Source organism: Solanum lycopersicum, chromosome 7, assembly GCF_036512215.1.
Source record: "Solanum lycopersicum chromosome 7, SLM_r2.1".
In the NCBI taxonomy this organism is placed as follows: domain Eukaryota; kingdom Viridiplantae; phylum Streptophyta; class Magnoliopsida; order Solanales; family Solanaceae; genus Solanum; species Solanum lycopersicum.
In genome coordinates, this window is record NC_090806.1 from 30,022,553 (window position 1) to 30,037,552 (window position 15,000).

Here is a 15,000-nt window from a genome sequence, read left to right on the forward strand (position 1 = left end):
GAACGAATCAAACCAACCAATGGGAGACCTACATCTCCTCCCATACAATGCTTCAAATGGGGCCATATCAATACTTGAGTGATAGCTATTGTTGTATGAAAACTCCGCTAAGGGTAGGAAGCTATCCCAGTGACCACCAAACTCTATCACACACGCACGAAGCATATCCTCCAACACTTGAATCGTCCTTTCAGACTGGCCATCGGTCTGAGGATGGAACGCAGTACTAAGGTCCAACCTAGTACCCAATTCCGCATGCAATGTTTTCCAAAACTTAGAAGTAAACTGCGTACCTCTATCTGATATGATGGATAGTGGAACCCCATGCAATCGCACCACTTCCGAGATGTAAAGTTTGGCTAACTTTTCTGCATTATAAGTCACCTTGACCGGAATGAAATGAGCAGATTTAGTTAACCTATCAACAATCACCCAAATGGAGTCATACTTACCCATTGTCTTCGGAAGACCAACCACAAAATCCATTGCAATTCTTTCCCACTTCCATTCCGGAATGGGCATTCTCTGAAGTGTTCCTCCGGGCCTTTGGTGTTCATACTTTACTTGTTGACAGTTTGGACACTTAGCAATAAAGTCAACAATATCACGCTTCATTCTACTCCACCAAAAGTATTGTTTTAGGTCACGATACATCTTGGTTGCACCCGGATGTATAGAATACCTTGAACTATGAGCCTCTGTCAGAATAGTGTTGATCAAATCATCGACGCGGGGTACGCATACCCTTCCCTTGATTCTCAAAACACCTTCCTCATCGATTTGTGCTTCCTTAGCCTCCCCTCGCAATACTTTATCTTGAATTCTTCTTAGTTTCTCATCATCAAACTGTTTTCCCTTAATTTTGTCAAGAAAAGAAGATCTTGACTCCACAGAAGCCAACAATCCTCCCTTCTCATTTACTTCTAATCTCATCAAGTCGTTAGCTAGAGTCTGAACCTCTCTAGCTAATGGGCGTCTAGAGGCTTGCAAGTGAGCTAGACTTCCCATGCTTCCCGCTTTTCTACTTAAAGCATCCGCCACAACATTCGCCTTCCCCGGATGATACAAAATGGTGATGTCGTAGTCCTTCAGTAGTTCCATCCATCTTCTCTGTCTCAAGTTCAAATCTTTCTGAGTAAAGACATACTGAAGGCTACGATGATCCGTGTAGACCTCACACTTAACCCCATATAAATAGTGTCTCCATTGCTTTAATGCAAACACTACCGCAGCCAATTCCAAATCATGAGTTGGGTAGTTACGTTCATGCACTTTTAATTGCCTCGAAGCATAAGCAATCACACTCTTCTCTTGCATTAGTACTGCACCCAAACCCGAATAGGATGCATCACAGTAAACAATGAAGTTCTTACCCTCTACTGGTAAGGTAAGGATAGGTGCGGTAGTCAACAAAGTCTTGAGCTTCTGAAAGCTTTCCTCACATTCGTCCGACCATACAAATGGAACATTCTGCTTAGTCAAGTTTGTCAATTGGGAAGCAATAGAAGAGAATCCCTTGACAAATCGACGGTAGTAACTAGCTAACCCAACAAAGCTCCTTATTTCTGACACATTAGTGGGTCTTACCCAATTCTTCACTGTCTCAATCTTAGAAGGATCCACCATCACTCCATCCTTAGAAACCACGTGCCCCAAAGAAGGACACCGCATCTAGCCAAAACTCACACTTAGAGAACTTGGCATAAAGCTTTTTCTCCCTCAACATTTCCAATACCATTCTCAAATGCTCTTCATGTTCCTTCTTGCTCTTTGAGTATACCAATATATCATCAATAAATACGATCACGAAGAGGTCCAAATATGGCTTAAAAATCCCGTTCATCAAGCTCATGAACGCAGCAGGGGCATTCGTAAGACCAAAGGACATCACTACAAATTCGTAATGCCCATACCTCGTTCGAAAAGCAGTCTTTGGCACATCCGTTGCCCGTATTTTCAATTGATGATAACCGGATCTCAAGTCAATCTTAGAGAAGACACAAGCACCTTGTAACTGATCGAACAAATCATCAATGCGGGGAAGAGGATACTTGTTCTTTATGGTTACCTTGTTTAGTTGTCTGTAGTCTATACACATTCGAAAACTCCCATCCTTCTTCTTTACAAACAAAACCGGAGCACCCCAAGGAGATGCACTTGGTCTAATGAAGCCTTTGTTCAATAACTCTTGAAGTTGTGCTTTTAACTCTCTTAACTCCGCGGGAGCCATTCTATAAGGGGGTATAGAAATGGGGTGAGTACCGGGTTCAAGATCAATACAGAAGTCAATATCCCTATCCGGTGGCATACCAGGAAGACCTGCAGGGAACACATCCAGAAACTCACGAACTACTGAAACCGACTCAATCGTAGGTACTTGGGTAGTGTCATCCTTGATATGTGCCAAGAAAGCTAAACACCCTTTACTAATCATTTTCCTAGCACAAAGAAAGGAGACGATGCGGACCGGATTGGGAGTGTAGTCACCCTCCCACACTAACGGGTCTGTCCCAGGCTTGGCTAATGTCACCGTTTTAGCATTACAATCCAAGATTGCAAATTGCGGAGAAAGCCAAGTCATACCCAGAATCACATCAAAATCGTCCATTTCTAAGATAACCAAATCTACATAGGTGTTGCTCCCCACAAAGTTCACCAGACAAGACCTATACACCTTTTCAACTACCACAGACTCACCCACCGGAGTAGAAACACGAATAGGCATATCAAGAAATTCACAATGTAAATTTAGACCATTAGCAAATGAGGAAGATACATAAGAAAACGTGGATCCAGGATCAAACAATACGGAAGCCATGCAATCACAAACCAGAAGATTACCTGTGATGACAGCATCAGATGCCTCCGCTTCAGACCGCCCAGGGAAAGCGTAACAATGGGCCCTATCGTTTGTCTGTCCATTGCCCCTACCATGTTGTGATGTAGTGGCCCCAGTTTGCCCATTACCTCTGCCGTTTTGGTGACCACCATTACCTCGACCACCACGTCCTCCAGAATAACGGCCTCTACCATGACCACCTCTACCTCTAGCTATTGGGGGTCTATAACTTTGTCTGGGACAATTTTTCCTAATATGTCCAATCCCCCCACATCCATAACATTCTCTGGAGTCAATCATAGGCCCCTCGGAGAAGTGTTGACCGGTCTGAGGTGGTCCCCCAACTACAGTCTGTAGTGAAGACTGAATTGGTCGGACTGAGTAACTTCCCGAACCCTGTCCTCTAGTGTACGAACCATTAAACTCACCTCCCTTTCGAAGCCTTTTTGATGTTGATGTTGTGGTGAAGTCGTCTGGCTTCACTCCTTCCACTTCTATCACAAAGTCTACCACTTCTTGGAAGGATTTTGCCGTTGCCGCTACCTGTAAGGCCGAAATCCGCAATTCTGACCTCAAACCCTTCACAAACCGGCGAATCCGCTCTTGAGGACTGAAACAGAGTTGAGTGGCATATCTGGATAGTGCACGGAACTTAGCCTCATAAGCATTAACCGACATCCTACCTTGCTCTAGGCTCAGGAACTCATCCCTTTTCCTATCCCTCAAAGTCCGGGGGATATACTTCTCCATAAACAAGCTAGAGAACGAGGCCCAAGTCATAGGTGGTGCCTCTATTGGTTGACACTCAATATGTGACCGCCACCACATTTTGGCGTTCCCCTGAAACTGATAACTCACGAACTCAACACCAAACCGTTCGACTATACCCATCTTGTGTAGTAGCTCGTGACAGTCAACCAGAAAATCATAAGCATCCTCCGATTCAGCACTCTTGAAGATCGGAGGTTTCAATTTTAAGAACTTACTGAAAAGTTCATGCTGATCACTTGTCATTATAGGCCCAGTAGTCAGACGTGGAAACGTGCCTATTTCCAATGGAGCATCCATGCGGGGAGCCATAGTAGCCGCATGTTGTACCTCCGGAGCCTGAGGTGCTGGTGCAGAGAACACTGGGGGTGTCTGGCCCTGATCAGATAACCCACTGAGATAGGCGAGAACCTGATTGATCATCTTTGGGGTAGGTTGGGGTGGCAATTCCTCATTTTGCACTTGTTCAGTTTCCCCATCCTCCCTTTCTCTCATTACTTCCTCAGTCGGTGGAGGAGTCACTGCCCTAGTATCAGATGGGCTAGGTGCTCGTCCTCTTCCTCTAGAGGACGTCCTCCCACGACCTCTACCACGGCCCCTTGCCGCTGTTCGTCCTCGAGCCACAGCCCCAGTGGCTGGCTCAGTTGTTTCTTGTCTGGCCGGTGTTGGTGTTGGCGTAGACGTTGCTCTAGTTCTAACCATCTGTGAAAGAGAGTGAAGATGGTCAGATACCAATTCGTATCGCCTAGATACCAATTGGACTCAAGTAGTAGCACGAAAGAAAGAATGAAAGAGTGAAATTTTTTCCTAAAGTCTTATAGCCTCTCAAGGAAAAGTAAAGGCGTCCCCCTACCGTCCCTTAAGACTCTACTAGACCTGTTCTTGTGTGATGAGACCAACGAACCTAATGCTCTGATACCAAGTTTGTCACGACCCAAATCCGGGCCGCGACTGGCACCCACACTTACCCTCCTATGTGAGCGAACCAACCAATCTAACCTTAACATTTCAATGTAATAACAACAAAAGTAATGCGGAAGACTTAAACTCATTAATAAAAATCAATAATCAACTTCTATAACTCAAAAACTTATCATTATCCCCAGAATCTGGAAGTCATCACCACAAGAACATCTACAATCAAATGACTAAACTAAGAGTATTCTAAAAGCTAAAAATACATAAGAAGCTAGTCCGTGCCGGAGGTTAAAGGCATCAAGACGTGACGGAGGAGATCCAGTCCAAGCTAGAAGTGTTAGCTCACCCTGAAGATCCGGTGTGACGAAGACTGGCTTGAATTACTGTTGAGTCGAAGATGACGGCACGTTTGCTGCATTCCACAATTAAACAAGAAGAAAACAATAAAAGTAGGGGTCAGTACAAACACGGGTACTGAGTAGATATCATCGGCCAACTCAAAATAGGGAACAGTATATATCAAGTATTATCATAAATCAACTATAAAACTCAACATGTAACAATAACAAGTACTATAATCATCAATAAGTACCATCAAATTCACACATGAGGACTCAAGCCCCAATACCATACTCATTTGGGAATCATGTTCGTTAGATTGAGTATATTAACATCTTTCAAGATTCATTATCTTTCCTCCTCTTGTGTCGGTTCGTGACACTCCGATCCCCTAATTCTATGTGTCGGAACGTGACACTCCGATCCCCTACATGTGTCGGAACGTGACACTCCAATCCCCTACATGTGTCGGAACGTGACACTCCGATCCCCTACATGTGTCGGAACGTGACACTCCGATCCCCTAAATCTATGTGTCGGAACGTGACACTCCGATCCACTAAATCTATGTGTCAGAACGTGACACTCCGATCCCCTAATATCATTCTGTAAATCATCAAGCCTTCTCTATACCAAGGCATCCTCAATACCATTACTTTAATTCATCAAGCCTTCTTCTATACCAAGGCATCATCATTAATAATGTATATTAAAGTTTCTTTTCAAGATTTGGGATTCAATATTTTTGATCATGCTTATCTTATTACAATCACATAATCATATTCATGCAAACATACAATTAAGCATATAGTAGGGTTTACAATGCTACCAATACATATCATTCTCTATTAAGAGTTTACTATGAAAGCATGAAAACCATAACCTACCTCCACCGAAGATTAGAAATCAAGCAAGCAAGTTCCCAAAGCTTTGTTCTTCTTCTCGTTTCTCCTCTTTCCCGTTCGTTTCTCCCTCTCTTTCTGTTCTTTTCTTCTTTTTCTTATTCAACCCTCTTTCTTTTACCCTAATAAGTATATAATTAAGAATAAAAGGTGGCAATAATACCCCGCTAATTAACTTAGGGTTACCTCTTTTAACCCTCAAGAATTTGAGTTATTAATATAAACCCACGAAGTCTATAATTAAGGAAAGAATAGTCCAAAAACGTCCCTTAAAACTTCACCAGAAATCCGACTCTGCCTGGGATTTGCGCAACCTGTGACGGGCCGTCGTGCCTGCGACGGTCCGTCCTGCAGGTCGTCGCAGAGTTCAGAGACCCAAATTTCCATCAAGGGTCTGTGACGGTCCGTCCTGCCATTCCGTCACAAAGTTCAGAGAGTTGATTTTCAGTACCCAATTTAATATTTTCTAAGTATTTTGGGATGAGACCCCCTCGACGGTCCGTCGTGCCCATGACGTTCCGTCGTGGGGTTCGTCGCTTCTGCCAGTTTTTCCAGAATTGAAGTCTGTTGCTCAAAACGACTAAACGGGTTGTTACATATTATTGTTATCGTTATCATTTTTATTATTATTATTTTTTTTGGTAACTAACTTTTTATTAATTACCGGAATTTCTTACAAAACAAGCAGCTAACACAACATGCTTTAACCAAAATAAACATCTCAAAATAAACACTACTCTAAGCTATATCCTCAAATCTTTCTATGCCTAATAACATTGGAAAGTCCATTGGGAAGTCTAGCTATAGTTACATTAGCTATCCTCTTAACAACTTCATCAATCAAGCTACTCTTTCCTTCAAAGATTCTCTTGTTTCTTTCACTCCACAGCCCATAGACTCCTTCTGCAAGTACCCCTTTGAAAACTTGAGCTCTAACAGTCTTCCCTTTACCATTTTTAACACACCATTGGATGAATTCTGTCCAAGACTTAAGCATGTTACTATGGACATTAATCCACCTTAATAACCTTTCCCATATTGCTTCAGCATATTGGCATTGAATGAACAAATGTTCCATACTCTCTTATGCTTTTTTGCACATCACACAATCTCTATCAAGTGCCATTCCCCATTTGCTTAGTCTATCCACTGTTGGTAGCTTCCTGTTCATCGTATTATTATAGTATTATTATTATTATTGTTATTATTATTGTTATTATTATTATTATTATATTTTTTTTTGTATTATTATTATTATTATTGTTATTAGTATTGGTTTTATTATTTTTATTATTCTTTTTATTATTATTATTTTTATTGTTATTATTATTATTATTATTGTTATTATTATTGTTGTTATTATTATTATTATTTTTATTATTATTATTATTATTTTTGTTGTTGTGGTTGTTGTTGTTGTTTTTATTTTTATTTTTATAATTATTATTATTATTACTATTACTATGAATATTATTATTACTATTATTATTGTTATTATTATTAATATTATTATTATTTTATTTATTATTGTTATTATTTTTATCATTATTATTATTATTGTTATTATTTGCATTATTATTATTATTATGTGTATTATTATTATAAATATTATTATTGTTACTACTATTATTATTATTACTATTACTATGAATATTATTATTATTATTATTATTATTATTATATTATTATTATTATTATGAGTACTGTTATTATTATTATTATGTTTGTATTATTTTATTATTATTATTATTATTGTTGTTGTTATTATTATTATTATCATCATCATCATCATTATTATTATTATTATTATTATTATTATGAGTATTAATATTATTACTATTACTATGATTATTATTATTATTATTATTATTATTGTTGTTGTTGTTGTTGTTGTTGTTGTTGTTGTTGTTATTGTTGTTGTTGTTGTTGTTGTTGTTGTTGTTGTTATTATTAATATTTTTTTGATAACTAATTTTTATTAATTACCGAGCCAAAACATTACAAAACAAGCATCTAATACAACATGCTTAAACCTTACTACACATCACTTTAACACCTACTCTACTAACTATAACTCAAATCTTCCTATGAATAATAACATTTTTAATACTAATAGAAGATCTAGCAATAGTTACATAGGCTATCTTCTTATTATCATCTACCAATCAACTCTTGTCTTCAAAAATTCTCTTATTTCTCTCATTCCACAATCCATAAACTCCTCCAACAAGTATCCTCTTGAATAGCTGTGCTCTTGAAGTCTTCCCTTTCCCATTTTGAATACTCCATTGTATAAACTGTGTCCATGTCCTTGGTCTGCTACTTTGATTATCAATCCACTTTAAGTGTCTCTTCCAAACCTCTCCAACATATTGACATTGGATGAACATATGATCCATACTCTCATCTGCACTTTTGCATAAAACACAAGATTTATCAATTACCACTCCCCATTTAGCAAGTCTATCCACTGTTGCTAGCTTCCTATTCAACAAGATCCATAGAGTGAAGATAGCTTTTGTCCTGGCTGCATTTTTCGACATTAGACATCTCCATTCAGGTTTAATCTTCTCCCCTTTTAGATAATCATAAATTTGTTTGATCATCCCTTTTCCCTGCATTGGTTGAATCTCATCAACTATTTGTTTAGCGTTCATTACTTTCCTGATCATCCAGCTTGCTTGATCTCTCTTCTGCCACTCATTTGGTCCTTTTAAGTAATATGCATGTATCCATTTGATCCATAGCTTGTCTTCTTTGTTTGCTAAGTCCCAACAGAGCTTGGATATTGCTGCTCTATTCCACACTTGCATGTTTATCAGCCCCATACCTCCTTCATTTTTAGGACTACAAACTCTCTCCCATACTATTAGAGCTTTCCTAGTAACATGCCCAACTCCTGACCATATATAATTTCTACACAAACTCTCAATTAAATTGATTATCTTAGCTGGAAATATGAATAATTGTGCCCAATAAGATTGGACACCAAACAACACTGTCTGCACAAGTTGAGTTCTACCTGCATAAGATAGTTTCCTAGCTTTCCATGAGTTGATTCTTGCCATTACTTTATCAATGAGAGGATACCATTGCAGTACTGACATTTTCTTGGTTGATAATGGCACTCCCAAATATTTGAAAGGAAGTTCCTCCATGTTGTATCCAAACTGTTGAACAATCTGCTGCCTCACTTCCATCTGAACACCTCCAGAATATATTGAGCTTTTATTGAGATTAGCTTGTAACCCTAAAGCTTGGGAAAATTGAGAGAAACACAGTTGGATAGCTTTAACAGACTCAAGGTCTCTTCTAGCAAACAGTAAAAGATCATCTGGAAAACACAAGTGAGTGATATCAAGTTTAGAGAACTTAGGATGATACTTGAACTTTTTTTCATTCTTAAGGCCCTTAAGAATCCTACTAAGATACTCTATAGCTATAGCAAACAGGAAAGGAGACATTGGTTCTCCTTGTCTCAATCCTTTAGCTGCTTCAAAACTTTGAGAAATCTGTCCATTAACTACTATGGAGTAGTTCAGTGTCTTGACACATTTCATTATCCATTGCACAAACATCTCAGGAAATCCTAGACCAAACATTACTTGCTCCAAGAATGCCCATTCCACTAAATCATAAGCTTTCTGTAAATCAATCTTCAACATGCTTCTAGGAGAAATATGCTTCCTAGTATAAGCTTTAACCAGCTCATGAGCAAGCACTATATTATCAGAAATGTTTCTTCCTGGAATAAACCCTGCCTGGCTATCACAAATGATACTCTGAATCACACCATGTAATATTAGTTAGCACTTTGGAGATGATCTTATATACCACAGTACAACAAGCTATTGGCCTGTATTCTTTCACAGTTTTAGGATTCTGAACTTTTGGTATCATCCCATACCAACCAAATTCTTCTATTAGGACTATCAGTATAATTATGTAACATCTTCCACCCTGGTGCTATCCCTTTAAGAATTGTTTTCACATTTTTTTCTTTAACTCTTGTTTCAATTAACCCTGCCAAAGTGACTTTATTCTTTTGTAAAAGCAGCTTAATCTCCTTCTGCTTACACCTTTTATTCATACTATTCACATTCCAGAAAAACCACTTCATCAATAAGTCTTTGATGCTCCACCTCTATCAATAAATAGTGAAGCCATTTTGTTATGCATGAGACTCTCGAACCCATTCCTTGTTGGTATAGCTTTCAATATAGGAAAGTTAGCCAAACTCAATTCCAACTGTCTATCTACATAAGACTGCTTACCATTATTCCTTGGTATTTGCTGATCTAGCTTCTTTCCTATCTCCTGTTCTTCCTCCTGATTATTCTTCTGTGGACTAAGATTGTACTCTTGTCTTTGCTCATCTATCTTCTGTTGCTCAGTCTTTTGTGAAATTGGACCTTTATACTGCCCAGTTTGAGTTACTTTTTTCCATGGCCTTCTTCTCTTTGGCATCTCTTCATTTGGTTCTGGCTCTACTTGACATAGATGCCCTATCTTCTGACACCTATCACAATATTGAGGCCTCCATTCTAATACTACTTCCTGCATAAATGTGTTCCCATTTGGATCCACTACTGTTATCTTTTGAAGTATAGTTTTTGTAACATTGAGTTCAACAAGCATTCTAGCATATGAGATTCTTGTTTGCTTGGTGGTACATTCATCAGCAAAAAGAGGAACTCCAATAGCACTTGCAATCCTACTCAGAGATCCCACACCCCAACAGTGTAAAGGCAATTTTGGAAAATTCACCCAAAAAGGAATTTCTGTTAGAAACTCACTTCCAAAATCAAACTCAGGACACCATTGTTTCAGGATGATTGTTTCGATTTTTGATAGTATATGGCCCAGAGAACAAAATCTCATTCATGTCACTAATCTTCTGAAACTTGATTAGATAGTATCCATCCTCATGAAAAAATACTTCAGGTTTATTCACACTTGACCAATTCATCAATATGTATCTCTTCATAGTATTGTACCTAGGGCATTCTCCAATAACATATGCAATCAGAACACACTTCCATTTCTGTTCTTCTTCTTGCACCTCTTTCTCTTCAAGCTGCACCATCGTTTGACCATTCACTACCTGTGGAGGAAAATAGGATAACTTCATTCCATTGCTTGCTAAACGATTGTTCTTAAACATATTAACCGACTGTTAATTTGCCTCCTTCTTTTGTTCCTTTTCATTACCATCATTTCTATCTCCATATTCTCCATTTAGCTGCTCCTCTGAATTCCTTGTTACTGTTCCATTGCCATCAGCCTTGTTTTCTTCATCAAACCCTTCCAGATCTGAGTTCTCAAGCACTTCCTCATTAGTTCTTAGTGAATTTAAGCTCAATCTCCTTGCTACTTTAGTGCTTCTAGCTACCTCAGCTTCAAAACTTGCTTCCCTTTTTTGAGCTTGTTCCTACTCCTTTAATCCTAATGCTTCTACACGAGTTCCTACTGAGCTACCATCGTTCATGATTGGAGTTTTCCGACCTCTTCCTCGTCCTCTACCTCTTCCCCTCGCCATTGTCACCTTCCAGCTAACGTTTAGCTAACATGCACTGAGAGCATTTGGAGAAAAAAGCTTATTATATTACTATTACTATGAATATTATTATTATTATTATTATTAATATTAAAACTATTATTATTATTATTGTTGTTGTTGTTGTTATTATTATTATTATTGTTAGTATTTTTATCATATTAATTATTATTTTTATTAAAATTAATGTTGTTGTTGTTATTATTATTATTATTAAAGTTATTATTATTTTTTATTATTATAATAATTATTACTATTTATTATTATTATTATTATTATTATTATCATTATTATTATCATTATTATGATTATTATCAAGGCTATCATTATCATCATCATCATCATCATCATCATTATTATTATTATTATTATTATTATTATTATTATTATTATTATTATTATAGTATTATTTTTTTGGTAACTATCTTCATTAATTACCAGAACAACTTTACAATGCTAAGCAGCTAACACAACATGCTAAATCAAATACAAATCAAAATAACACCAACACTACTCACTATACTTCATATCTTCCTATGACAAATGATATTGCTAATGGTACTAGAAGATCTAACAATAGTTACATAGGCTATCCTCTTGACTACCTCATCTATCACACATTTCTTGTCTTCAAAAATTCTCTTGTTTCTCTCATTCCATATGGTATAGACACTTTCAGCCATAATCATCTTAAACAGTTGAGCTTGTGTAGTCTTCCCTTTCCCATTTTTTATACTCCAGTTAATAAACTGTATCCAATTCCTTGGCCTGTTGTTGCAAATACCAGCCCATGTCAAGACTCTTTCACATACTTCTTCTGCATATTGACACTGCAAGAACATATGATCCAGGCTTTCCTCAGCATTTTTACACATTACACAGGTTGTATCATGAACCACTCCCCAAGCAGCTATTCTATCCACTGTTGCAAGCTTTCTATTCAACATCACCCATAATGTGAAGATAGCTTTTGGCCTTGCTGCATTCTTATACATTAGACATTTCCATTCAGGCTTAGCTTGCTCCCTTCTGATATAGTCATAGAGCTGTTTTACCATCCCTTTTCCTTCTTTTAATTGGACTTGATCTACTATATGCTTAGTCTGCATTATTTTCCTGATCATCCAACTAGCTTGTTCTCTTTTCTGCCATGGACTCTGCCCTTTTAAGTAGTAAGTATGCATCCACCTTATCCATAGCTTGTCTTCCTTGTTTGCTAAGTCCCAACAAAGCTTGGTTATAGCTGCTCTATTCCAAATATGCATATTTATCAATCCCAGCCCTCCTTCATTTCTAGGCCTACATACTTTCTCCCAAGCTATTAAAGCTTTCTTAGTAACCTTCCCTGATCCAGACCAAAGGTAACTTCTACACAAGCCTTCTATTAGTTTAATTATCTTGGTTGGGAAAATGAATAACTGTGCCTAATAAGCTTGGACACCAAACAACACAGTCTGAACAAGCTGAGCTCTACCTGCATAGGATAGCTTCCTAGCTGTCCATGATTTGATTCTTGCCATGATTTTCTCTATGAGGGGATACCATTGCATAATTGACATCTTCTTGGAAGACAAAGGCACACCTAAATACTTGAAGGGAAGCTCCTCCATCTTGTATCCCAGCTGTTGAACAATTTGTTGCTTCACTTCCTGCTGCACCCCTCCACAGTATATGGAGCTCTTGTTTAAGTTTGCTTGTAATCCAGATGCTTGAGAAAATTGAGAAAAACACAATTGAATAGCTTCAATAGATTCTAGATCTCCTCTAGCAAACAATAGTAGATCATCTGCAAAACATAGATGAGTGATATCAAGTTTAGAACACTTAGGATGATACTTGAACTTTTTATCCTCTTTAAGTCCCTTAAGAAGTCTACTCAAGTACTCCATTGCTATGGCAAACAGGAAGGGTTACATTGGATCCCCTTGTCTCAAGCCTTTTGCTGCTTCAAAACTCTGAGAAGTCTGTCCATTCACTACTATAGAATAGTTCACTGTTGTAACACACTTCATTGTCCACTGCACAAACATCTCTGGGAAGCCTAGTCCATACATTACTTGCTCCAAATAATCCCATTCCACTGAATCATAAGCTTTCTGCAAATCAATCTTCAGCATGCTTCTAGGAGATATATGCTTCCTAGTATAAGCCTTAACTAACTCATGAGCAAGCACTATATTGTCAGCTATCTTTCTTCTTGGAATAAATCCTGCTTGACTATCACAAATAATATTCTGCATCACTCCATGCAGCCTGTTGGTTAATACTTTGGAGATGATCTTATACAACACAGTACAACAAGCTATAGGACTATACTCTTTCGTAGTTTTTGGATTCTGACCTTTTGGTATAAGAGACACTAGAGTACAATTAAAATCTTTTAGAAGCTTGCCAGTTGTGAAGAAACTTTTAACAGCCTCAATAATGTCATCTTTAATAATCTTCCAAGTGTGCTTAAAGAAAAAGGCATTGTATCCATCTACCCCTGGAGCTTTATCATTCCCTATGGATTGTAGTCCCTCATAGATCTCTTGATCTGTTACTGCAGTACACAGCTGAATTCTCTGCTGCTTTGTTAATGTAGGCCCTCTTTTCATCACTTGTACATTGATGGCTGGAAGTTTACCTGCTGAAGTTCCCATAAGTCCTTTATAGAACATCACAAACTCCTCTTGGATACCTTGTTGATCATACAACATTTCACCTTGCAAGGACATAATGCTTCTTATTTGTTTCTTTTGATTCCTCTCCTTAATCACTGAACTGAAGTACTTAGTATTTGCATCCCCTAACTTTATCCAGTTTATCCTTGATTTCTGTCTAAGGGCACTTTCTTCAATCAAAGACCACTTTTCAAGTTTAATCAACATTTCCTTCTCCTGCATTATCAGTTCATCAGTAACTTGAACATTTAGTTGGTTTTGGATACTTGTTACCTCCATTCTAGCCTTCTCAATCTGGTTCCCAATATACTTGAATTCTTTCCTGTTTAACTGCTTTAGGACAGGTTGAAGAGCTTTCAATTTAGACCACACTTTCTTCATTTTGTTATCACCATATTCTTTACTCCATATAGTTTCTACCAATTTCATAAAGCTCTCATGCTCAGTCCAAACATTGAAGAATTTAAAGCTACCTTTCCCATGCTGCAGAGTTTGTTGAAGCATTAACACCATAGAGCTATGATCTGATATACTGGGATTCCCATAATCTACTCTAACATGCCCCCATTTATCCATCCACTCATCATTTCCAAAGGCTCTATCTATTCTACTTGCAATTCTATTCTCCCCACACTGCTTGTTAGTCCAAGTATAGTAGTTTCCTGTCCACTGCAATTCAGTAACCCCCAGTACTCTCACCCATTCACCTAGATCTTTTATCTCATTATTGACTACAGGCATCCCTGCTAATCTATCCTTAGGAGACATTATAGCATTAAAATCCCCTACTATAAGCCAAGGATGAGTAATGCCTTTAGATAGAGTTTCCATTTCTCTCCACAAACTCTTTCTCTGTTCAATTGTGTTAAGCCCATACACTACAGTTAAGATGAATTGGTAGCCTTTACTTCTTTCATTGACCTGACAATGCATCATTTGAGCTGAGTTGTTAATCTTCTTGACCTCATATCAATTATCATCCCATATCAGCCATATCCTCCCATTAGGATTGTC

At 37.9% G+C, this 15,000-nt stretch overlaps 1 protein-coding gene across 1 annotated transcript; it reads right to left on the reverse strand.

Moving 5' to 3' along the window:
* Positions 1-1,503: 1,503 nt before the first annotated feature.
* LOC138337171 (uncharacterized) lies at positions 1,504-5,503 on the reverse strand. The gene has a single exon (XM_069286793.1). The coding sequence runs from the start codon at positions 4,307-4,309 to the stop codon at positions 1,637-1,639; it is 2,673 nt and encodes an 890-aa protein (XP_069142894.1). The 5' UTR covers positions 4,310-5,503; the 3' UTR covers positions 1,504-1,636.
* Between the last annotated feature and the right edge of the window lie 9,497 nt (positions 5,504-15,000).